This window comes from Leptonotus elevatus, chromosome 11, assembly GCF_054856555.1.
Source record: "Leptonotus elevatus isolate MCC_2025b chromosome 11, RoL_Lele_1.0, whole genome shotgun sequence".
Lineage (NCBI taxonomy): Eukaryota > Metazoa > Chordata > Actinopteri > Syngnathiformes > Syngnathidae > Leptonotus > Leptonotus elevatus.
In genome coordinates, this window is record NC_141249.1 from 21,299,929 (window position 1) to 21,324,869 (window position 24,941).

A 24,941-nucleotide genomic window follows, 5' to 3' on the forward strand; every position below is an offset into this window, starting at 1 on the left:
CATGCCAAACAATGAAACTGCTCATTGAAATGCTTCCACTTATTTGCTCTTTTCAGCCATTTACTGAACACCAGGAGAACTGCAAAAACACAAACACAATAAGCGCACTGATTCAAAAGCTGATGTTGGCCACAGCTCACGCCAAATCAGCCACATTCCACACTATCCCTGGCCAATAATGGCATTTAACTGTCTTTGCTAATTGTCAAATAGTGAACCATTTTTAAACTGAACATATTTGCTAGTTGTCAAATAGTAAATCTACACTGAACCACTTGCCAAATAGTGAACTCACATTTAACTAAATATCTTTGCTAATTGCCAGATAATGAACCCTCCTTCAACTGAACATCTTTGCTAGTTGTCAAATAGTGAATCTACACTGAACCACTTGCCAAATAGTGAACCCACAGTTAACGCTTGTGTTACAACTCCCGGCAAAAAAAAGATGTTGAACTTGTGTACCTGATGAGTGGGAGTGGATTTCCACTGACTCTGCATTCCAGACGAATGGGGCTGCCCTCCGCCACTTCCTGACTCTTAAGCTTCTGCACGAAGCACGGCGGTGACAGGGGTCCCGATACGGCTGGTACCCCCCCAGCGTGTGGGTTTTCGGGAGCGGCCGGCGCCCCCTCTGGAGGGCCCGCTTGCTGCGTCCGTTCCGTCTGGCAGGAGGCGGCGGGCACAGCCGGGGCCCCCTGAGGGCCCGGCCGCTGGTTCCCGGGTGATAGATATCCGCTATCCGGGGAGGACGACTCCCCCTCCCCCCCATGCTCCAGGTGAGAGGAACCTTTAAAGATGGATGACAGCTCCTCGATGAAAGTAGCGGCGCGGCTGCAAAACTCCGAGGCCGAAGACGCGCGGTCGTTTAACTCCAAGCCTTCGTGGAGCAGCCGAGGTTTATCCTGCTTGTAGACCGGCGGGACCGGCTTGAGGCGGCCCCCCTTCTCGGGCGAGGACGCCTGACTAACAGTTGGGCTGGTGTCATCCGTGCTGGAGGTTTTAGTTTCCTGGACAACTTCACTGGGGGTCTTTTGGGGGTCCAGATGCAGATCCTCAGCCGTTTCCTCAAAAGCCTCCCAGGCCAGGTCCAGACTGCGGTTGATCTCCTCGGCGCTCAAGAAGGCGGTGACGTCGGGGAAGTCTCCGTCGCCGGTGTCCATCTCTGCCCGGAGGGCGGCATCCCCCTCCAGGGCGGTGGCGGGAACACCTTCCGCAGAGTCCTTGAGCAACAAAGAGATTGGGGGGAGTGGCTGGTTCCAACTCCCGTCCTGCATCCTGCAAAACGGCAAATCTGTTAGAATTGCAAGTTGGTATCATTACTGAACACATTTCTGCCACTACAGTGTGGCGCTAGCTAGCTAGCTAGCAATGCCCAAAAATGCATCTTCTCAAGTCCCAGAAGCGTATTAGGTCGTGAGCTAGCTACTAGCTAGCCTAGCTATTGGCTAGCTCCTCTCACCGCGGCGTGGAAAATCACCTGACAACATTGTGGGATTTTTTTCAAGCCACTGGAGGCTTTAAGCAGATATTTTTCCTGGCTCAAAAATTTTGGATTGTGTAGGCTTAAGAAAGATGCTAGAAAATGAAATGTAGCATCCATTTTTTTCAGCGGCACTTGGAAAGTATTCTAAAGCTTCCATTTTATATGTTGGCTTAAAACACTGAAACTAAAAACATGTAGACCACGTGTGGGCAAATAATTTTGCATTGGGGCCATGAAAATGAAAGGTTGCCAAGGGTCAAGCTAACATGCTAACGGACCGTTAGCATGTTAGCAGCTAACCTCAACCATATCTTATTATTTGTCATGTATTCAGAAAAAGCAAATTGTCTCCTTTCACGAAATTGTTACGTGTGTAAAAATACACTTTCTTTTAAATGTTATGAACTTATATCTTACACTTTGAAAATGATAACATTCATTTTGTGCACCAACCGCAAACTCATATTAGCCGTTATTAGTCATTTATAATGATACAGTATGACTTCTAGTACACCTAATATGTACAGTATATGAAACTGTAAATTGGTTTACAGTATTACCAGGCAAACATTACGACCACTGTTGTCATTTTTGACTAGCCTCTTTTTAGGAAAAATATTTTCTAGTTTCTGAACATATCAACTGTATGAAAAAAGTTGCCATGTTGTAAATGGAGGTCAGTGCTTCTGATCGAGGGAAGGCTTCGCTGACCCTGAGCCGTATGAAAGGTTTCGACTGCTCCAACACATCAACATTAACATCTTATTTATACACCGAGATGTTACTTCAAAGATGGCCTATATAGATTTCTTTGCACTTTTTGGCAACCGTTTGAACGCGTGGGGTGTTAGGAAACAACCGCGGACGTCTCGCTCCGTGCTCGGGTAGCCTCGTGGCGTCCCGAGGAGCAGCTGGTGTTATTTTTAAACCCGCCGGGGCCGTGCCACAGGCACCGTGACGCCCGCCTCGGACCGTGGGCCAAGCCAGGGGAAGGGGGGGCGGGGTGGTCCTTGAACTTCACATGGAAAGTAAAAAAAAGTGGCGATGGTGTTTTTGAAGGCATAATGCAATCGCTATTGAACGCAGCATCCGTGAGATGGAGGACAGCATTAAATATGAATGTGGAAACTTTCACACGACACCACATGAAACCTGCCGGACCTCCAGCTATCAATGGCGAAAACGGGCTTCTGACATATAGAAAAACAAAAACATTCATTATTATTTTCACTTTTTTTACTGGCAGGATTTCCATAGGAAAGGCTTTTGATAGCAGAATAATCATTTATGTACACATATTCGTCTGTGACGTTCGGCACTCAGCACATGAACTGTCACTTTCACGGCCTACCACAACACATACTCCGTTTACATGTACATACCCTGTGACCCATAATCGATGCGGCAAGCCGGGCGAGACCGTCTTGCATGCTTACCCGTTAAAAAGTGTACTTGACGAATATATTCGTCAATGGTAGTGAACGAGTTAAGAGTAGGTCTCGATTAAAAAATAAAAAAAATTCGATATTGAATCGATTTTCCTTTTTGATCCTGATATCGATTCATAAAATCATAAATCAATTATTTTAATTTCCTTTTCTCATAAATTTATAAGAAAATTTAGTTTTTTGTTGTATTTTACTGTTTTCTTGACATTTACTGTTCACGTGAATTTAAAAGTATTTTCTTACATTTATGAAAGACCTGACTAATTGTATTTTAGGACAATTCAGAATCTTTTTAATTTATATTGGCAATTATAGAATTTGAATTATGAAAATATTTTCTTCTCATCCTTGCTAATGCCAATGTTTGTGTAACATTTAAGTCATTATACCACTAATTCATTTAACCAGTTACTTTCTCCACAAAATTGAATTTGGAATTTAATGTTTGCGGCGTTTTTATTATGTGCTTGATATTTAAGAAGACTTGATGCTCCATAAGTAATCAATATCGGATTGAAGTGAAGTAAATCGAATCGAACTGATCTCTTGTGAATCGATTGAGGGAATTAGAATCAATATACAGTCCTAGTAAATTCAAGGTTTAGTCACTAAAATTCCATGGAAAGCGGCCAATTAAAATTTTTTAAAAATTATTATGTGATATAGAGTAATTGGGGAAAAAATGTGTTCTTGAACATTTTGCATGTGGAACAATTAAAGTAATAATAAAGCTGTAATGTTATACCATGAGAGTTGCCTCTTTTTTTTTTTTTCATCCCAGCCCTTAGACTAAAAAAAATAAACCTTGCCTGACCAAAATGTTAAAAATATGAATAATCCCAATATAACACACACTCGCCTTCAAGTGAGCTTCTCGTCCAAACTTCCTTCTTTTCTTGCGTTTTGTCCTTCCAGTTTCGTCTCGGGAATGAGAGCCCAAAAAGGAAGAAGCGTCCCTGTCCTTATTGGTCTGTATTGCCAGCTAGCGAGACCACCTCTTGGGTTCGGGGTCCGACGTGTCTCTGCGGTCGCCGGCTGGATCTGCTCGCTGAGTGTGTGCGTGTGTGTGCGTGTGTGTGTGTGGTGGGGGGGCTAAATTTGGCTTCCCCCGGCTCAGGTTTCACTGCCGGGCTACTGGCAAGGAGGGAGTGCGGCGTTAAGGTATTGCACCTGACAGATGATTGCAATGTGTCACGTAAACAAAACACAACCGGTGTACTCGCATCAGCGGACAAGTGAGAACGCAATTCAAGTGACGACACCATCCGTTATGTCACAGTGTTAGTGTAGTGGTTACGGGGTTGCCTAATGCTTTGTTTAGCGTCTAGCTAGCCACACGCTCCACTGTGTTTCATCTGTAAATGGGCATGGGGGGGAATTTTTAGAAACCGTGCCGTCAAGCTCAAATCCAGATTAGGCCCAAAAAAAAAAAATATATATATATTTTGGTCATAATGTACAGGGTGACCCGGAAGTCACGTGTACAATTTGGAGTAATAAAGCTTTACCCGTGCGGGTTATATAGCTTCAAGCGCAAGATTATCATACTTAGCATCCCGAAACGTAAATTGTACGACACTTATGAGCAGTGTGGCTGCCGGAAAGCTGCCGTCAGGGCACGAAAAACTGCTTGCCAGGCAGCCATTTTGCAACTCTTTGGCTATAATTTCGGGCCAATATGTTAACAAAAATAGTGAAGCCTAAAATGTAAAATGCCGATGACAAAATGGGGGGGTGGGGGGTTCTAGAGCTATTTTTGGAACACCCTAAAGATCTGACATACGCATGAAATGTTATAATGTGGCCACAATATACGTACAATACATACCAATTTGTGTATAATCGAGTATAATCCGGTTAATCGTCATCACACTATAATGCAGATTTTTTTTAAATTGGCTTTATACGAGCAAGTTCCAAATTTAAAGTTAGACTAAAGTGCAATTCACAGTGTGTATGTGAATAATAGGTTATTTTTTGTTTTTTCACAAACGGGACGCCGACATACGGAGAAGTTCACGGCTGGCCTCGAAGAACCGATCACCAATTTTGCCAATTGATACCCATTGAGAGGTCCAGTAAAAGACTCAAGGCTGACTGAAATTATTCTCGGCCTGTTCTCAAAACGATTATTTTGGATTCTTATGTTAATGCTGCCGGACGCTGGAGTCGTCTCCATGGCAACGAGACGATGTGTCCTGGCATGCCGGCTGGGACCGAGCACACAAGACTCCCCCGCAGTGATAGTCCATGTGGATTCAGGTTGCCTTGAAAGGCATCTAAGAGAATCTGGGTAATGTTTGTGACTAAACAGATTTCAACGTTCTGTCTCCCTCTGTTGGTCATTGTTTTTTTTTTGTCATCAACAAATTGTAGCTGTTAAGTGAATTCCGTTGCACTGATTCCATTTTCGTACAAGATGGATGAGTAAATTAACGGATGATAGAAAACTAATAGTCTCAAACATTTCTTTATTGAGTGGCAGGCTTAGCTGGGGGAACCCCGCCCCCACCCCCCGTCTTAGTCCAATCCAAACGCTGATCCGCAGCACCGGTCGAGGGGCTTCTACGCTTGGCTGCGGGGCAACTGTGCCCATATGAGGAGCATCCCGGGCCTCAGAAAGACGACTTTTGGAGCGCGTCCAGCGACACAACAGCTCGGGGGGTGGGGGGGGGGGGGCTCGCTTCTCGTCTATTTGTGGGGGCCACGCTATCACATTTGGTGCTCTTGCTAAGCTATTCCCGGTTCTCCGTCAACCTGCTGATTACACTGGAGTGGGCTCGAGATAGGCCCAGGAGGAATTTCCTGTGTTAAACACGCACGCATTAAAAACGTGTCTACTCGTCATCGTGCCACAAGAGTGTCAAACGGTTAACGTTTTAAAATAGACGCATGAGTTCACTAGAACGTGCATAGCCGTTAGCTTACTTTATCTGCGCGGGTGTAAGAATAGTGCAAGAATATTTCTATTCTTACACTACATATCGACAGCATGACCTCCGGGGTCACAGATTGTCTTGACATGTACATAACGTACGTACACAAGGGCTCTCGGATGAAATTTCAGGAGAAAACAAAATGCGCATTTAAACTGAAAAATGATGTCAAGTATACATTGAAAAATAGCACTCAATAATGTCGTCAATTTTTTTTTAAATATACAGTAAGGACAATTAATATGTCAAAGAATTAAACCGCTTTGCCACATTTTTGCTTCAACATTGTTAGCATCCAGCTAAACTGACTTATCTAAAGCATAGCGACGTGACTATACTTCAACTTCTTCTTTTTTTCTTTTTTTTTTAAGAATTGCTTGTTGTGAAGTGAGTTGAGTTTACTGCCACCTTGTAGTGCTAGAAGCAAAAAAATGTTTTGCTCACAAGTCAAAGCAAAAAAAAATAAAAAATCAACTGAACAATGCTGGTATCTCAAAAATTCGGTTCACTTGTATGGCAAGGTATTAAATAAATATTGCCATAGATTTTTTAGTGCAATTTCAAAACAAAAACATTCCAAAATCACGTTAAAGCGAAATCATTCCATGCGGAAACGGCTCACCATCATGAAACCTTTATTTGAAAACCGCGCAAGCCACTTTCTAACATTACCAACTGCCATAAAAGCGAAGGTTAGCCGCCGCGTCATAAAACTAAAAGCGAGTCACGCTGACAAGAAAGATGTCAATTCTGTCACAAAGTGTTGGTTATAAACAAAAAAGGGACGCCGCAATCCGTGATGCTCTGTTTGTGAGTTGTTAAAGGACATGTTAGAGAAAATGTACCTCGTAAATACTTATATATAAATATACTAAAATAATAAATTACACAACCAAGTCAGTCTTCAGTCTGCCTGTTTATGAAAATGAGGTTAGTACTGCATATCGTTAAATGAGCCGGTGGTGATCTTTGAGCAAGCGCCATTCATTTGCAATCTGGACGGAAAGTTGATTAGACTGGCGCAAAAATAATAATAATAATAATAATTTGAGTGCCAAAGATATTTTAATGGTGTCTGGGCTGCTGAAGCCCAAAATGACATCCGCTTCTTTGAATTGGCTCTTGTTTTTGAGGTAGCAACATTTTTTATTATCTTTTATCTCTTGTCGCTTTCATTTGATGTTTAATTTTGTTCGTATGTTTGTTTGAATAATTTTTTCTATCTTCTCACAAGTTCACTTAGAATGCGTTTCCCTTCATTTAATACACGCTTAAAGAAACATTGATATGCTTTGACAGTTTACAAAATGTACTTTGATTTATCATTCCTAAAAATAGTGTTTCACGTCACCTGTTTTTGCATTTGTTTACTATTAATATTGGCTTATTTTCTGAATGTTTGCTTGATTTTCAAGTGAAACAATCTGCATATAGAACGATTGCTGTCTTTCACAATATTGCATCAAAAAAGATCCCCCCCCCCATTTCCGACATGTTATGAACCAAACTAGCCAATTAATGTTTTCTGCATTGTTAAATAATGTGCTGTTTTTTTATTATTATAAAATTGGTTCCTTTTATCCAATTTATTGATTAATCAGAAAAAAATACATTAACAATATTTGTTAGTCTCTCAGCCCAAGTTTGTGTGTCAGAAATTCCTTGCCACCAATGACTACTTTCCTATTTGCCAGAGCTTTGGCGCCATCTAGTGGTGATTACCGAAAGAGCACAAAAACACACAAACAGGTGTTAAATGTTGAATTTTTCAGCGTAGAGTTGTTGAGTTCATCCGGAGAACGTTAGAGATCTTTTTAAAACACTTTTGAAATTGTTGAAATAAAAATAATTGATGTGATTGAATTAAATTCCCGCCGAGTCTTTCCTGCTGTTTTTCTGCCCGGCACACACGTGGCTGTTCACTTGCGTCTTAAAAGTGAATCTCTTCTGACAGACGTCGCAGCTGAAGAGTCTCTCGCCGGTGTGCGTCCTCATGTGCATGGTGATGTACGCTTTGGTGGAGAAGCCTTTATTGCACACGGGGCAGGTGAAGGGTTTCTCTCCGGTGTGCGTCCTCATGTGCGTCCTGACGTCCCGCTTGCAGAAGAAGCAGCGGCCGCACACCTCGCAGCTGAAGGGTTTCTCCCCCGTGTGCGTCCTCATGTGCGTCTTCAGGTGCGCTTTGGTGAAGAAGCGTTTGGCGCACACGGTGCAGCTGAAAGGCTTGTCGGCAAAGTGCCGCTTCATGTGGATCTTCAAGTACTGCTTGAGGGAGAAGCTCTCGCCGCAGATGGTGCAGCCAAAGGGTTTCTCGCCGGAGTGCGTCTCCACGTGTGTCTTCATGTCCGACTTGGTGGAGAAGCTTTTGCCGCACACGGCGCAGCTGAAGGGTTTCTCTCCGGTGTGCGTGCGCATGTGTCGCTTCAGCGTTCCCTTCAGGCTGAAGGTTTTGCCGCATTCGGCGCAGATGAACTGCGCGTTGTCGGCGGGCTGCGTCGGGTCGGCGGGCTGCGTCGGGTCGGCTCTTGGGGGCTTGCGGGTCGGCTCAATCTCGGAGGAGTGCGACGCGGCATCGTCGGCGTCCGCTTGCGATGAGCCGCATAGCTCGCCGTCGCCGTGCGCTTCCAGCTCGGCTTTGGTGGAGAAACTTTTGGCGCAGGCCGAGCAAGCGAAAGGTTTTTCCAGAGAGTGTGTTCTCATGTGAATCATCAAATATTTCTTTACGGGGAATTTTTTAGCGCAGATGTCACAGTTGAATGGTTTCTCACCCGTGTGTTTGGCCTGCACGTGCACCTTTAAATCTGACTTCCTGGTGAAGCTCTTGCTGCAAAACGAGCACGCAAACGGTTTCTCTCCGCTGTGCGTTCGCATGTGCCTGTTTAAATTCCCCCTCTGGATAAACGTTTTGCCGCATTCGGTGCAAATTAACGGGTTGTTGTCACCTTTAGGGTCCAAAGGTTCTTTGGTGTCGTCGCTGTGCTCCGTGTCGGAAGATGTGGACATCGGGTCATCTGATAGTGGGGTGTCTGCTTGTCGTCTATCATCTTTCGCTTCAGTTCCCGAGCTTGTGCCGCCTCGGTTCGCCTCGCCCCGGCGAGCGCTCTCCTCCTCACTTTTCACAGCAGAGCTGGTCCACTCGTCATCCTCATCCTTATCTTCTTCTTTAACATAGGGTGGCGCTGTTGGCTCCTCCTGCTGCTCTTCTTCACTTTCCACCAACACCTGCTGGATGTCTGAAGGACACAAAGGACATGTTAGCACTTTGGAGGGCTTTTATTTTGGAAATCACAAATTGCTACGTACTTGGTCATAGTCTGGGTTTGGCTTCTGTCTTTGATATAGTAAAGGATTGAACCTTATCACCAATAGCAGAAAGAAAAAAGAAAGTGTGTTACAGATGCTGCGGTGTATTTTTTTTCATTGTTTTGTAGATCTTTTAGTCTTTTATAATAACTGTTTGAGCTTATAGTAGGGCCAACCAATTAATCGGTTAGATGATTTAAACAGCCAGTATCAGACAGCTATTAAAAAAAATCTAAAATCTGCCAATTTTTGCTGACATATAAAAAAAAAATTTTTTAAAGTCAATTTGTCTCTGTTGTAAAGTTAAACTAATTAGTTTAGTATATTAGTTTGAGTGCATTTTCAAAACAAATAATGCGATGGTGAGGGACTCCTTCAAAAGTGATTTGTTTGTTTGTTCTATACTTTTGCGATTTTTTTATGTTGTATTGTTATGGAGTGTTGTGTGTTCAATTTTAAACAAATAAAATAATTTATTCGGGGGGGGGGTGTTCGAATTAGGCTGTCATAAGTATAAATGTATTAAGATAAAACATACTGTACTTGTATAATGACGTCAGTTAAGGCGACAATGAAATTACCGTAATGCACACACGCAAACCAAAATTGTGGCCGCAAAGTGCAACAAATTACTCAAAGTAAAAATTAAAAATAAATACAGGCAATGCAGCGGAAGTGTTACGATTGGACAATAAGAGGACGAACTAGAGAACAAACCCGACGCGTGTAATCCAACTTGTGGCTTGAGAACGGCGTCAAGTAGTTCGCGTTGTCGTTCGTTTTCCTCTTTGGTTCGGCAAAGTTCCTCCTCGTAGTCCGCGATTGTTCTCTCGAACAGCTGGAAGATCTCCTCCACGGCCACGTTAAGCCGCTGCTTCACCAGCTCTCGCAACATCCTGACTTTACACATATTCACGGTTCTAAAGGCGTTAGCTAGCCAACCCAGCGCTGTTTTGACAACTTCCGCCTTTTCTTCTTCGGTGGTGGATTTATGCTGTAGACCGCGTTGCTGCCGTCTCAGGTTCTTTTCATTTCCAGTTTTTATTTAGTGTACAGTATTAATTTTTTTTAATGTTCAATGTCGATTTATCTAAGGCATTTTGTTTGAGCTGGAGTCGTTTTAAGTGGTCTATGAATGAAGTCGAACTGTGGTTTGTATTATATTTGTCATTGTTTCTCATTTTTTTAATGTTCGATTTTGTTTTGGGGAGTGGCTTTAAAATATATACAAATTTATTTTTGTCAACTTTTAATCAGTTTTTGCCACGTTTTTTGAAATATCTTCCTGCTTTTTGTGTGTTAGTTTTTTTTTTTTTATCATTTTTTTCCCTGTCTTGTCCATTTTTTGCCATTGTCAGATTTTTGTAATGTTTTTGCAATGTTTAAAAAAAATACATGGTAAATGGACTGCTTTTTATATAGCCCTTTAACTACACCCTATGGCGCCCAAAGCACTTTACAATGACTCCCATTCACACACACCAGTGGCCGACTGTGATTATTGTATTTTTCTATGCTTTTTAAAAATATTTTATGTTGTTGTTCTTACTTTTTATGGCACTTAACTTCAGAAAATAGCTCATTGCATGGCATCCATAAACCTGTAAAATAGTTTTGTCTCCATCTAAATAATATTAGTGGTGGGAAAAAAATGTCGCAATAAGTCTCACACAAACACACGAAGATGAACATGTAATTATTAAACAAAACAGCATTTTTTTTTTAAATTTCTTTAATTTGTTCCAGGCTGCGAGCGTCATAAAACATAAACTGCACAGATAACGTTTTAAGTCACACTCTAACACTCCTGGCAGTCACACAAGTATAAATAGAAGTTAGTCAGTATAAAATAAAACTTTAAAAAAAAAGCAAGTTAAACCACTCACGTTTTTTTTTTAAAGGCGCCTGACGCGTGTTGCACGTAACAGCACATCATTAGTCATTAATGTTTGCTGAAGCTACACTTTGTGATTACAGTATGTTGACAATGGAATAGTCATCCAGGATACAAAAGAACTCATGACGACGTGATTATGATGTACGCTTAATACAAACACAAAGAGTTGTAAATGCACATGAACCATTCATCGATATTCTATTGCGCTTATCTTTGTTGGGGTGGCAGGTGAGAGGCGGGTTACAACATCCTGGACTCGTCGCTGGACACATATTGCACTTAAAAAAAAAAAAATCAGTCCTACTTCATTCAGAGTTGTGATTTTCCAACCATTGTGTCAGTGATTGTCACGTGTTGTTGAAGTTTTTGTCTGCTTTTTAAAAATCTTAATTTTAGTCTGTCGTTTGCTGCTTCTTGTTCAGTTTTTGTAGTTTTGGTTGTATTTGTCAGATATTTAAATTTGCTGCCTGCTTTTTAAAGACCATCTAGTTTTTGTTCCAATTTGTATGTTTTTGTCATTTTTGGTCAAATTTTCAGCCTTTAGTCATTGTGTCTTTTTTTGGTACATTTTGTAAGTCTAAAAAATTAGTTTTTTGTCACATTTTTCATATTTGTGCCCCTTTGTTCTTCTTGCCTGATTTTTGTTTGCTTTTGTCATTTTTAATGATTTATTTAAAAAAAAAAATTTTTTTTAATTATGACATTTTTATCCATATTTGTCACGCTTAGCAATTTTTTTTTAAAGTCTACTTTGGTTGAGTTTTTGCCCAACTTGTGGCAAGTTTGTGAGCATTTTTCATATTTTTGTTTAGTAATTTCCCCCCTCATTTTATTTATTAATTTTTTTACATTTTTGTCTACTACTGTCCATATTTTCATAGTTTGTAAGGGTTGACTGTCCAGACAACCAGTCCAGGGTGTACTCCACCTTTCACCCATAGTTCAACAAATATATACAAAACACTAGCACTTAAAACAGATTGACAGTCCGTCTGAATGACCATTTAAACTCCTGCAGTGTCGTTAGTGTTGTTTTTGTATCCGGTGCATACGTGACTGTAGACTTGCGTCTTAAACGTGAATCTTTTATGACAGGCGTCGCAGCTGAAGAGTCTCTCGCCGGTGTGCGTCCTCATGTGCATGGAGACGTACGTCTTGGTGGAGAAGCCTTTATTGCACACGGGGCAAGTGAAAGGTTTCTCTCCGGTGTGAGTCCTCATGTGCGTCCTGACGTCCCGCTTGCAGAAGAAGCAGCGGCCGCACACCTCGCAGCTGAAGGGTTTCTCCCCCGTGTGTCTCTTCATGTGCGTCTTCAAATGCGCCTTGGTGTTGAAGCGTTTGGCGCAGACGGAGCAAGCGAATGGCTTGTCGGCAAAGTGCCGCTTCATGTGCACGCTCAAGTAGTGCTTGAGGGAGAAGGACTCGCTGCACAGCGTGCAGTTGAACGGTTTTTCCGCCGAGTGCGTTCTCATGTGGATGGTCAAGTCGCCGTTTCGCGAGAAGCGTTTGCCGCAAACTGCACAGCCAAAGGGTTTCTCTCCAGTGTGGATTCGCATGTGTCGGTTCAAGGTGGCCTTCTGGACGAAGGACTTGCCGCATTCGGAGCAGATGAAGCCAGTGTGTTGTGCCGCGGCGTCGCGTTTGGAGTCCTTTCTGAGGTCCGCTTCCGAAGAGTGCGCCGTTGTTTCGTCCGCCTGCGATCCCCCGCATTCTGCGTCCGTGGCGGCGTGCGTTTCCAGTTCTTCTTTTGCGGCGAAAGCCTTCCCGCACGCCTCGCAGCTGAACGGAAGATGGGTGTCGTGCTTCCTCATGTGTGTGATCAAATATCTCTTGACAGGGAAGTTTTTGGCACAGACGCTGCATTCAAAAGGCTTGTCGCCCGTGTGCTTTACCTGCACGTGCACCTTCAGATCCGACTTGCGGGTGAAGCATTTGGCGCAGAACGAACAGCCAAAAGGTTTCTCCCCAGTGTGCGTTATCATGTGTCTGTTTAAATGGCCCTTGTGGTAAAAGGTTTTCCCGCATTCGGAGCAGACAAAGTTATTATTGTCGCCGTCCCCGTCTGGCTTCTTATCCGCCTCTTTGGCGTCGTCGCTGTGCTCCGTATCAGAAGAACGAGACATCACGTCATCGTCGTCCAGATCAGAAAGTGGAGCAAAATTGCTGACAACTTGTGACTGGACCTGCCCGGAGCTGCTGGTGGCTTTTTCATTCTCCGTGTGCGTCGTCATGTGCAACGCGAGACATTCCCGACTGGAGAATCGTTTCATACAAAGCGAGCAGGCAAACGGTTTCTCGGAGACGTGCGTCCTCATGTGGTTGATGAGTTTGTACTTATCTCGGAAGCCTTTGGTGCAAACCGAGCAGGAGTAGGGATGCTCCCCTGTGTGGATTCGCATGTGTCGGTTCATGTGATGCTTCAAATAGAAGGTTTTGGAACAAAAGGAGCAAGCGAAGTGTTTCTCTCCCGTGTGCGTGATCATGTGGATTTTTAAGCTTCCTTTGTGTGCAAACCTTTTGCCGCATTCGGAGCACTTGAATTGTTTGTTGTCTACGTGATGTGTTGCATCGTCTTGGGAAGTTTTTTCCAAAGTTTCTTTGGCGCGCTCGCTGTGGTCCGTGTCGGACGAATGTGACATCACGTCGTCCATGTCTGACGGTGGAACGTCAGCTTCTCTGTTCTGCTCACGTTGACCCTGATGAAGCCTCTGGGCTTCATCGTCGTCGTCTTCGCTCTTCACAGGCACACCGCCGGGCAGCGTGAACGAGGTAATGTCAGCCTCCTCATCCGGCCTTTTTAGCTGCTCCCCATCCTGACCGCTCCACGCTTCCTCCTTAATGTGAGGGGGCTCTGAAGGCTCCTCCTCCTCCTCCCCAGCTTTGGAGCGCCACTTCTGTTGCGCGGAGGGAGCCTCTTCCTGACTCTCCACCAACGCCTGCTGGATGTCTGCACCGCACCAGAGACACAGCAATTAGCAATTAGAGTTGAGGGTTTTCTCACTCTCATCACACCTTGTCTGGGTTACTCTAACAGTCTCATCGTGAAGAAAACTTCAATACAATGGTATGTTGAAACTAAGACAATTAAGAATTAAAAATTGAGAACATCACATTAGTCAACAGCAAGTGACAGTAATAGGCAAAATGGCTGCCCCTGAGACTGATAAAAACGTGTGGATTTGTATGCTTAATTCATATTGCACATAGGAAATATTAATCCGACTACTGTGTTTAGACCATAGGGTTGCATAGAACATATTATTGTGAATACTTTTTTTTTTTACTTCCCTTCCCCTTTAACTAAATATTTGTAATTAATCAACATTACTATATGTTGTCTATGGTATCAATCTGTTAAAAATAGGACAACAATTAAGAAAGGTCACACTAAATTTCTACCTCCATTGACTTTGCGTTGAGATGTTGGCCAGAAATTGCATTTACACTGCTTAACAGTAATAACTTTCTTAGGATTTGTCACAGGTAAAATGACACTTGTATCACTGAGATCGTCTTGATCAATTAAGCTTTGAAATGTTACCCACATAGCCAAATAACGTGAGATTTCGCACGTCTCTGTCGTAAATTAGCACATCATACCTTCCGATGCTGTAAAAGCACGTATCCAAAATGGCGGACTGGAACTAACCACTCCAATCCGCCCTTAAAGCAAGATTTAAAGGCTATGTGGTAAGAAAATAAGTTAGCTAGCTATTTAACACGTGAGGTGAAAATGTCAAGCAAACCTGTTGCGTGAACTCCAACTTGAGGTTTGAGAACTGCGTCCAGTAGTTCGCGTTGTTGCACGTTCTCCGCTTTCGTTCGACAGATTTCCTCTTCGTACTCCGCGAGGGTTTGGTCGAACAGTTCAAATATCTCCTCGATGGCCACGTTTAGTCGCTGCTTCACCAGCTCGCGTAGCATTCTGACTTTACACATTTTCCACACCGTCCAAATCCCGCTAGCTGTCCGCCGTTTAGCTATGTGATGCTAACTTCCGTCTTTTTCTTCTTCGGTGGTGGTTTGTACGGCAGTTAACATTCATGGCGGCACGTTGCTGCCCCCCCCTTTTTTAATTTATTTCATTTTTTAATAACAGATTGTTTGACGAATTAATCTGTGATATAAACGATTGTTACATAAGTAACTTTAAGTTTTTGAATAAAGACACTCATCAACTGTTCTTTTCCTCTGTAATAGCTAACAGTTCTTAGTGTCTAAACTTAAAGTTAAACTATAACGATTCTTTGTATGCACCACTACAGTATATCATTATTTGTGTGTTTACTAGCATGTACATTTTATTTAATTAACAATATAGTAACCAATTGTATGAGATTAAAACAGTGCATTATTTAAAATACTCACCCTTGGATTACATGAAATAAAATTAATAGAAACTAAATTAAAAATATCTCTAAGAAAACACGCATAACAGAAACAAAAGGTGAGCTACACAAATAGTCACAAAGCACTTTTAATAAAAACGAAATGGCACACACACTAATCACAAAAGGGCATGTACAAAAAAAACAATAGATTAAATAAAGTTGCAAGCGGTGACGACTGGTCCCTTTCACCCACTTTCTCATGGTGAATCCTCTGAATGATCTTTAAACACCACTTTGATCATCAAACACATCAGACACCACTTTGTCAAAATGCGAAATCTTGATGAAGACGGCTGTTTAAATATCAATTTTATTGGAATAAGGAAATGCTTTGGTGCATTCACCTGCACTACAAATTTAAAATGGCAGGAAAACAAGTGGCTGACGGTCAGTGATGTATGATTTATTTTTTTGCAAGTGAGACATGACAATAAGGTGCCTTTGAGATTTTTCAAAATGGCCGCGGCATCCATTACTGGTGTTTGTCCCGCAAGTACCAAATGCTTGTGTCATCACATTCTTTTTATATTGGTGAATCTTTTATCGTCACCCCGGTTGAAACTTCTCAGGAAAACCGGAGCAGGTGAAGAGTTTCTCCCCACCGTGCGTCATCATGTGCCTGCTCAACGTCGCGTTACCGACAAACGTTTTGCCGCACACCGAGCAGCTCGCGCGGTTTCCGTCACCTTCTGTTGCCTCGTGTTGTCTCGCGTGCAACACGAGACATTGCGCGCTGGAGAATCTTTTAGCGCAAAGCGAGCAGGTGAAAGGTTTCTGGGAGGCGTGCGTTTTCATGTGTATCATCAAGTATTTCTTTAGAGTGAAGCCTTTGGCGCAAACCACACAACTGAAAGGCTTCTCGTCCGTATGCGTGGCCATGTGGGTCTTCAAGTCGCACTTTCTCAAGAATCGTTTAGCGCAGAACGAACACGCAAAATGTTTCTCCCCCGTGTGTATGATCATGTGCGTTTTCAGCGACTTCTTATAGGCGAACGTCCTCCCGCACTCGGTGCAAACGAAGCGCTTTTTGCCGCCCTTAACGTTTGAAGATTCTTTGGCGCCATCTCTGCGATCCATGTCGGACAACGGTGACATCATGCCAGGCATGTCCGACAACGGAGGGAAGTTGTTGTTGTTGTTGGGCGAGTGTCCATTTCCAGCGGCTTCTCTGTCGTCCTCATTTTGACTGGCATGAAGCTGTGACGATTGATCTTCGTCCTCTTCTCTCTTCACACGGACGCCGTCGCCGGCGGGCCATGTGAGCTGGCTGACGTCAGCCTCTTCCTCCAGCCTTTGAAGCGGCTCCCCATCACCTTGACTACTCCACACGTCCTGCTCTTCTTTTTTAATCAGGGAGGGCTCTGCTGGCTCCTCCTGGTCCACGCCAGGAACCTCTTCTTCACTCTCCACCAACACCTGTTGCATGTCTGCACCACACAAGGGAAGCACACGCACGTTTGGACAAATATTACAAAAGATTGGCTCCGGAGAATCTTGAATGATTGATTGAACTTTTCATTTCCAAGAAGCACAACACCAAAGAGGAAGAAAATATATGACGTAGGTGACGTTTTGACAGCTGAGCTACTTGTATTTACATAAAACACGAATGATAGAAATGTGACGGAAAAGGTCAAGTAAACAAAGGTAAGGTCGCCAAACCTTCTCTGTGTAGTCGAACATGAGGCTTGAGAAGAGCGTCCAGGAGTTCGCGTTGTCGTTCTTTCTCCTCTTTGGTTCGACAAAGTTCCTCCTCGTACTCTGCTATCGTCCTTTCAAACAGTTCAAATATCTCTTCGACGGCCAAGTTTAGCCGCTGCTTCACCAACGTTCTCAGGATTCGGACTTTACACATTTTTGTACACAATCACAGACCCCGATCGTGTGTTTATGTTGCTAACGCCAACGTCTGCAGTCTGGCTAACATAGGGCGGCAACCTAGGCGCTGACCTATGACGTCACGTGTATGCGACACAGACGAAAGGACAACATTGCCTGTGGCAATCCCCAACCATTTACCAGCTGGATTGGATAAGGGTTACAGTCAGATATGTTTTGCCTCGTCAAAAACTACATTTGGTATATTCTTAAAAACATTCTTCCTATTCATAATTTGCATTTCATTGAAGATCTGGAATTCACTAGGGGGGCATTGAATAATAGATATCTGATTGGTAAACGTGACCTCATTTATTCGAGGCAAAATGACGTTGGAAATAATCTGTAATGCAATTTTAACTCAGGAAACCTGAATTACAATATATCTCTATGTTGCTTCACCAGTCACAATTGTTACAGACATCTTGAATGAAAATTCAAACTATTAAAAATGTAATAACACTAGTCAGAAGGATGTTGAAATGTACATTTCAGACGATATTTCTTGTAGCAGAATTTGTTTCTAATATAATTGCTGAATTTATTGTTTTAGTTCAAGTAATTTTGCTGGAAGAACTAGTACTTTCCATATTAATATTTTCAATTTACACTGATTTAAAAAAATAAATAATATATTGTCAGTTACAATCAGGAATTAAGTACTTCACAGAATGCTTACATACACCATTAATATACATACACGACTTCTTTACTTGAGTAATATTCAAAAGTAACAGTAATTTGGTACTTGAATAAAAACATTTGCTTCTGCACTCCTAGTAATTGGTTTATAAGTAAGAATAGTCATAAACAATTTAACATGTATGTTGATATTTTCAGAGAAGCACAAAGACGTTATGCGATTGTCAACTTATAAGTGAAATTTAATCATTTCCCAGCACTGTGGTTGGTAATCACTGACAATGTGGTCGATCGTGTATTTGTAGTTAATGGTGGAATGTAGCCATTTATGCACATTGCACAACCCAGACAGAAAATGAGAAAGAGGAAGGTAAAAATTTCGTAGAATCGTTTTTATTATACATCAACAATGGATACATTTGTCTTAAAATGATAAAAACATTGATATATAATTTCCAGCTTCAGCTAAATCGAGTTCACGTCATAGCAAAACATGTTTATTCATCATTAGAAATATTTTGGCACAGAGTGAAACATAATTCTCCTTAAGCAACTTACAGTAATCCCCGCCTATTTGCAGTTCACTCGTCACAAATTCACCTGTTTGAAATTGTTTTTCTGCAGAAGCAACACCCAGTAATTCCCTGCAAAGCTCACCTTGTTGTGCTTTTTGTAACACCCAAAGATGCCACAAGATGTCACCAAAGCCTTGTTTAAATAAGAATAGATTTCAACAAAGTATGTTGAAGTGATACATCTCGACTAATGTACAAGTTTTATATGTCGGCCAGTTTTAGCCCGGGTGGTTACAGCGAGTCTTCTCCACATTTACATGGACACTTGTAGTTATTTTTCAAATAATTTGTAATCCATTTATTTGTTAAGGCTTCTAAGAGTAATGTTGTAAGATGAGTTTTGTGGTGTATGGTGGTAACTATAAACTAATTCACTCGCAGACATTTTCACTGAAGCAACCCCCTTCGCTCCCGGCTGTTTTACTGGATTTTGATTGAAATTGCAAGGCCTACAGAATATTGTGTTCTATTGCTATATAAACATGGAACCTACCAAAAGAAAGATGAGAGTCTCTTCTTTCATCAGGAAAAAAAAGTATATTTGTATCTGTTTCCGTTTTGCAGCAATTAGCATTAGAATATAGCTAAGCTTCATCATTATTCACAAATCTGTTTAAAACAGTGGGGAAAAGACACTGGCTGATCTCTTATACTCTGCTGCCACCTGCTGGCCGTTTTTTGTAATAACTACCATTGCTTTAAGCGCCCTCTTCAGGTCAGAAGCTGTATCAAAGCCTTCTGTATGCTCTCGCATAAAAAAAACATAAACAATGTATAAATACGTTTTTGGGACCATATTATATTTATATTTTTCCCAGAGCAAATGATTTATTATAAGCATTTTTTTCCTTAATTTTTTTTGAGGGTACCAAAACCAACCTGTGAGAGGCAGCATTGCGCCAGAGTCACTGTTGGCTGTCAGTGTGACGTTTAATGTGTACGGTGAGCGTTTCCTGACGGGAGAAACATTTGCTACAAATAGGGCAGACGAAAGGCTTCTCCCCCGTGTGTTGTCTGAGGTGGACGCTAAAAGACGAACTGCCGGAGAAACCTTTGCCGCAAACGGGACATGTAAAGGGTTTCTCCTCGGTGTGTAATCTCATGTGAATCCGCAGCGACGAGTTACAAGATAAACCTTTGCTGCAAATCGGACACGAGTAAGGTTTCTGGCCGGTGTGTTTGCTCATGTGACTTCTCAGGCCGAACTTATCTCGGAATCCTTTCCCGCAAACCGAGCAGGAATAGGGATGCTCGCCTGTGTGGATTCTCATGTGTCTGTTCACGTGATGCTTTAAGGAGAATCTTTTATTGCAAACGGAGCACGCGAAAGGTTTCTCTCCCGTGTGCGTGACCATGTGATTTTTCAAAACGCTTTTGTTGACAAACGTTTTGCCACATTCGGAGCAGGTGAAGAGTTTTTTGTCACCTTTGGAGTCCGAAGGTTCTTTGGCGTTGTCGGTATCCGAGGACTGTGAAATGTCATCCACATCCGATAGCGGCGCCAGGTTGTTTGCTCGCGAGTGGAGGTCTTCGCCGTGTTCTCCATCAGCGTCTGCTGTGGAGCGCCGACTCGAGCCGCCGCCCCCGTTTTCCTCATTTTGACACCACGAGGACTGAGCGCCGTCGTCTTCGGTCTTCACGTGGACAGCAGACAGCGTGACCGTCGTGATGTCATCCTCCCTCCACACATCCTCTTCTTCCTCTTTAATGTGGAGGTGCTCTACCCGCTTCTCCGAGGGAACGTCGTCATCTTGACTCTCCACCAACACCTGCTGCACATCTGCACCACATATGGAAAGCACAACAATGTGTTAGTTGGGGGATATACTTTTTTTTTTTTGTTATATAGTGTCTATTAGATAAGTTGAGAACTTAAGTGCAGTCCACACCTTTACATACCAATGTTTCATGATACACTTAAGAGTTGAAGTGATAAAGCCACAGATTTGTTTGTATTATTGTTCAAATCTGTATTATGACTACTGTTTACGTCACACTTGTTTGGTAGAAAATGAACCAGGAAATGCATTCATATTTATAATGTAAAATATGTAAAATGATGACGCGCTGTATTTTTGTCGTAATGCTGATTATAAACAAGCAAGTCAAAATGGTGGCTGCTTAACAGGCAATTGCAATGGCGGACTGGCCAACTTCTCAATCAAATATAAACTATATGATTGTGTGAGGTGCATTTGTAAACGAACAAACCCGCTTCGTGCAGTCCGGTTTGATGGTTGAAAACATTGTCGAGAAGCTCGCGTTGCCGCTCGTTCTCCTCTTTTGTCCGACAAAGTTCTTCCTCGTACTCGGCGATGGTTCTTTCGAACAGTCCGAATATCTCTTCGACGGCCACGTTAAGCCGCTGCTTCACCAACGCTCTCAACATTTTCACTTTACACATTTTCACACACTTGCAGTGGCTCTCTGATTCGCGATGGGGTACAAAATGTGCCCTTTTTTCTCGTCTTCGGGTAGAATTGTGTTGTTTATGTGGGTTGTGGTGTTGACCCAAAACGCCCACGTAGGCAGTTCCGCCCAAAAAGCAATACTGCGCATGCGTACATTGGGCCGCCATCTTTGGCAGAACTACGGTACGCTACTGGGGGTAAAACACAAATTTGCGATTCTCACACATATTCATATGAAAATGTATTTAGGTTAGGTTAAAAGTAAAACATTTTAATATCTGTCTATGTGTATCACCTTTACCATCGTTCTGCAAATTATTGTCAACGTTCATACTTTGTTTTATATATCAAATCAAACATGCCAGATTTGATGCATTCATACCATTTTTTAATACTAAAATTGGTCAACTTAAAAGTTTTTCTATTCATTGCCAATTTGGTTCCATCATTAAATAAATGTTTGTTTCTATTTTAGAAATTGTAGATTAAGTATTTGTTGACTAAACAGCTTAATATTTTTTATGTCTAGTTAATTGTTGTAATTTAACCACAAATAAAAACGAGAATATTAAAAAAAAATTACAATCTCACACAAATAACAAGAAGAGTACACCTTGCTAGAAAGGCAGAAATAAGAGGTAAGACAATACAGAAGTCTTTCCAGGCAAATGTATTCAATTTATGACAAATACAACCAAGAAATTATAACCAGAAAAAGAAATAACAAAAAAGTGTTGTGATGGAATTATCCAATGGTCCGAAAATGACAATTTATTTACTACAAATAACGTGTCTTTGTTTATCTTCCATGCCAGCAACGTCTACAAACAAGCAGAACAATTAAAGTTTTTTTCCACTAGATGGCAGAAGTTACATGATGAACTCGAGCCCTCGACTGTGATGTCGAAAGCAGGTGAAAAATGGCCGCCCTGAGAGAAACGGGTGGATTTTGCTGCTCAATTCATATTCCACAAACACAATATTAATCAGAATACTGTGTGTATACTCGTGTGGGCACATAGAACATAGAGTAGAGAAATGTTTTGACTATAAATAAAAAAAAAAAATATGGATTCATCTACATTGTTTTAACCTCAACTCATCACCACGTTTGAATGTACGGACATGGCGTCCGCATCCACGCCGCCGCACCGATGTTTGTCCAGCTGATACTTGTAGGAGAACCTCTGAGCGCACACGTCGCAACTGAAGGCCTTCTCCCCGGTGTGCGTCCGCATGTGTATCATCACGTTCTTGTTGCTGGAAAACCTTTTGGGACAAAGCGTGCAGGTGAAGGGCTTGAGGCCCGCGTGCTTGACCTGCACGTGGAGCTTCATGGCGGACTTGCGGGCGAACCCCTGAGAGCAAACGGAGCAGGTGAAGGGCCTCTCGCCTGTGTGTTTGACGCGGACGTGTATCTTCATGTTGGACTTGATGGGGAATCGTTGAGGACAGAAGGAACATGCAAACGGTTTCTCCCCGGTGTGCGTGCGCATGTGTATCTTGATATCGGAGTTTGTGGAGAATGTTTTAGCGCAAACCGCGCAGCTGAACGGCTTCTCTCCGGTGTGCGTCCTCGTGTGTCTGTTCAAAGTTCCCCTGTGGAGGAAAATTTTCCCACATTCGGAGCAGATGAACTGTTTGTTGTTATCGTGACGCGTGATAGGACCTTTGGGGTTTTTAGAAGTCTTCAGAGGTTCTTTTGGGTGGTCGCTGGGATCAGAGTCTGAGGTGAGTGACATCATGTCATCCATGTTTGTTAGTGGAGCAAAGTTGAGTGCTTGCGAGTGTTCTCCATCGGATTCTCGTGTGAGCCCACCGCCTCGGTTCTTCTGTTTTCGACTGTGACGAGGCTGTGGGGACCGACTTTTGTCGAATTCACTCTTCAGGTGGACACCGGTGAGCGCAAACGTGTTGACATCAGCCTCCTCCTCCAACGCTTGAAGCCGCTCCCCATCTTGACTGCTCCACATGTCCTCTTCTTCCTCTTTAATGCGGGCAGGCTCTGCTGGCTCCTCTTCTTGACTCTCTACTAACACTTGCTGCACATCTGCAACACACAAGGAAACAGATGGATTAAGGTTTTGTTAACGGTTCAAAAATATTATCCTGGATGCGGAGATGATTTTCCCAAGGTTCAAATTTACTCATTTTTTCCCATACCCTCATTTTCGGACCTCTTGGCATATTTTGTTTCTCACAGAGAAATATGTAACATCCAAATAAATATATCAGTGCATCATGAATTAAACATACTTTAATTATTCTTAATATCTTAATTTTTTTTTACACATTAACAGTTGAATGCTCACATTTTTTTGTCTCAAAGAGTCTGAACATAAAACTAACCAAACGCACAATGAATTATATTCTATTCTATTCTATTAATGTGGGATCGCTAAGCCATTCATCTAAGAACATTTCCCCATTATTGACAATTCTGATCTTACGCCACAAGTCAAAACGGAAGAAAGCTCTCCGCTCATTGGAAAGCATTGGACTTTAGATCGTTGTAATTTGATTTGGGAAGATTATTTTGATTTCAAAATGTGATAAAAATGTCGTTTGACTACTATAACAATCTAGCAATACAATACGCCGTTTGATTTCACAATGTATAGCAAACATTTACATTGCGGAAATATTAGAAATGCCCGGATGTTTTGTCAATTAGCGTGTTGGAAGTGAAACCACCTGAAATCGTCCATCTTGTTGAAAGTTAAGTGTTTGAGAGTGAAACGTGTCTTTGTACTTGTGGTTCTTGGGCAATTCACGGCAAAAAATAGTGGCGAGTTGCCGGTTATGGCAAAATAACCCCTTATTTGACCCACCATGAAAGCATACCACATCATATGTCAACATCTACCTATGGAAAGTAAATACTCATCTTTATAACATATTAGTCAACAAACCTGCTTGGTGTGATGGAACTTGAGGCTTGAGAACCGCGTCCGATAGTTCGCGTTGTCGCCGCTCGTTTATATTTATGGCTCGACCAAATTCCTCCTCGTACTCCGCTATGGTTCTCTCAAACAGTTCAAAAATCTCCTCGACAGCCACGTTTAGTCGCTGCTTCACCAACGTTTTCAGCATTTTAACTTTACACATTTTCACACGATAACACGAACTATCTATCATGTGTTAAATATATGCCTTTTTTCGCCTTGTGGTTTGTGACAACTCAACCGAGGTGAAAACGATTTCCGCCAACAAGCCACACTGCGCATGCGTACACCCCACCGCCACTACGGCATGCCCTGTGAGACAAAAATAAAAATAAAAAATAATAATAAAGTAATTGACTTGAATTAGAGCTAAATTATATTAATGGCATTGGTAAATGAGGGCCAAACTGAAGAGAAGAAAAAAATTACAAACTACTGTATCATATTCTTCATCGCTCATGAGATAGAGTTGAAAATTTAAAGAATGTCTAATATTTTCAGGAAATTAAGTCATGTTATACATAAACAAAGTTGTTTATTTCAATATTAAAGTAAGACACTTTTCATTTTGGCTCAGCAACATAACATTATTTATGAATTTATAATGTTTTTTTTTTTTTTAACCATGTAAGTTTTTATCTTAATGTGTCTTCTCAACAACAAACAGAGACTTTTTTACTGCCCCCAAAATTAGCAACCTTATTTTTGCATAATTGCAACTTTAATATCTAATTGTCATGTTTTTTTAGTGTGGTCCAAATAATGTTGAAATTATTTTTAAATTTGGGCACATCAATTCTGATTAGTTTGCTGTCATGAACCAACTTTTTAAATCACATTTTACTGTACACAACTTTATTCTTATAAATTACATGTAAAAAAAAATCAACACAATCATAATTCTTTTTGACTACTTTTTTTCCTCAAAAATATTCTACTTTATTCTCTTACTTTATGATTTTTATATAAAATATGAAATCAATGTTTTTCCATTTTGGAAGAAATGTTATTTAATTAAAAAAAACATTT

At 41.8% G+C, this 24,941-nt stretch overlaps 6 protein-coding genes across 6 annotated transcripts in view; all 6 read right to left on the minus strand.

Moving 5' to 3' along the window:
• The window catches only part of palld (palladin, cytoskeletal associated protein), a 43,337-nt gene extending 39,358 nt beyond the window's left edge, over positions 1-3,979 (minus strand). Inside the window, exons 1-2 of the mRNA XM_086089753.1 lie at positions 3,794-3,979; positions 466-1,278 (exon numbers count right to left, since the gene is read on the minus strand). Of these exons, the coding sequence (XP_085945879.1) occupies positions 466-1,277 (812 nt within the window). The 5' untranslated portion in view covers position 1,278; positions 3,794-3,979. The remainder of the gene's footprint in view (positions 1-465; positions 1,279-3,793) is intronic.
• A 2,205-nt stretch (positions 3,980-6,184) lies between these two features.
• LOC147166427 (uncharacterized) lies at positions 6,185-10,134 on the minus strand. Its single transcript, XM_086089764.1, has 2 exons — positions 9,891-10,134; positions 6,185-9,103 (listed from the first exon to the last, which is right to left on the minus strand). Exons 1-2 carry the CDS (start codon positions 10,081-10,083, stop codon positions 7,734-7,736), a joined length of 1,563 nt encoding a protein of 520 aa, XP_085945890.1. The 5' UTR covers positions 10,084-10,134; the 3' UTR covers positions 6,185-7,733.
• Positions 10,135-10,897: 763 nt separating this feature from the next.
• Positions 10,898-15,066, minus strand: LOC147166428 (uncharacterized). Its single transcript, XM_086089761.1, has 2 exons — positions 14,817-15,066; positions 10,898-14,017 (listed from the first exon to the last, which is right to left on the minus strand). Exons 1-2 carry the CDS (start codon positions 15,007-15,009, stop codon positions 12,075-12,077), a joined length of 2,136 nt encoding a protein of 711 aa, XP_085945887.1. The 5' UTR covers positions 15,010-15,066; the 3' UTR covers positions 10,898-12,074.
• Positions 15,067-15,752: 686 nt separating this feature from the next.
• Positions 15,753-17,399, minus strand: LOC147166429 (uncharacterized). The gene is made up of 2 exons (XM_086089776.1): positions 17,124-17,399; positions 15,753-16,888 (listed from the first exon to the last, which is right to left on the minus strand). Exons 1-2 carry the CDS (start codon positions 17,314-17,316, stop codon positions 16,008-16,010), a joined length of 1,074 nt encoding a protein of 357 aa, XP_085945902.1. The 5' UTR covers positions 17,317-17,399; the 3' UTR covers positions 15,753-16,007.
• A 955-nt stretch (positions 17,400-18,354) lies between these two features.
• On the minus strand, positions 18,355-21,067 carry LOC147166430 (uncharacterized). Its single transcript, XM_086089777.1, has 2 exons — positions 20,768-21,067; positions 18,355-20,336 (listed from the first exon to the last, which is right to left on the minus strand). Exons 1-2 carry the CDS (start codon positions 20,958-20,960, stop codon positions 19,462-19,464), a joined length of 1,068 nt encoding a protein of 355 aa, XP_085945903.1. The 5' UTR covers positions 20,961-21,067; the 3' UTR covers positions 18,355-19,461.
• A 555-nt stretch (positions 21,068-21,622) lies between these two features.
• Positions 21,623-24,165, minus strand: LOC147166431 (uncharacterized). Its single transcript, XM_086089769.1, has 2 exons — positions 23,880-24,165; positions 21,623-23,017 (listed from the first exon to the last, which is right to left on the minus strand). The coding sequence occupies exons 1-2, from the start codon at positions 24,103-24,105 to the stop codon at positions 22,062-22,064; spliced, it is 1,182 nt and encodes a 393-aa protein (XP_085945895.1). The 5' UTR covers positions 24,106-24,165; the 3' UTR covers positions 21,623-22,061.
• Between the last annotated feature and the right edge of the window lie 776 nt (positions 24,166-24,941).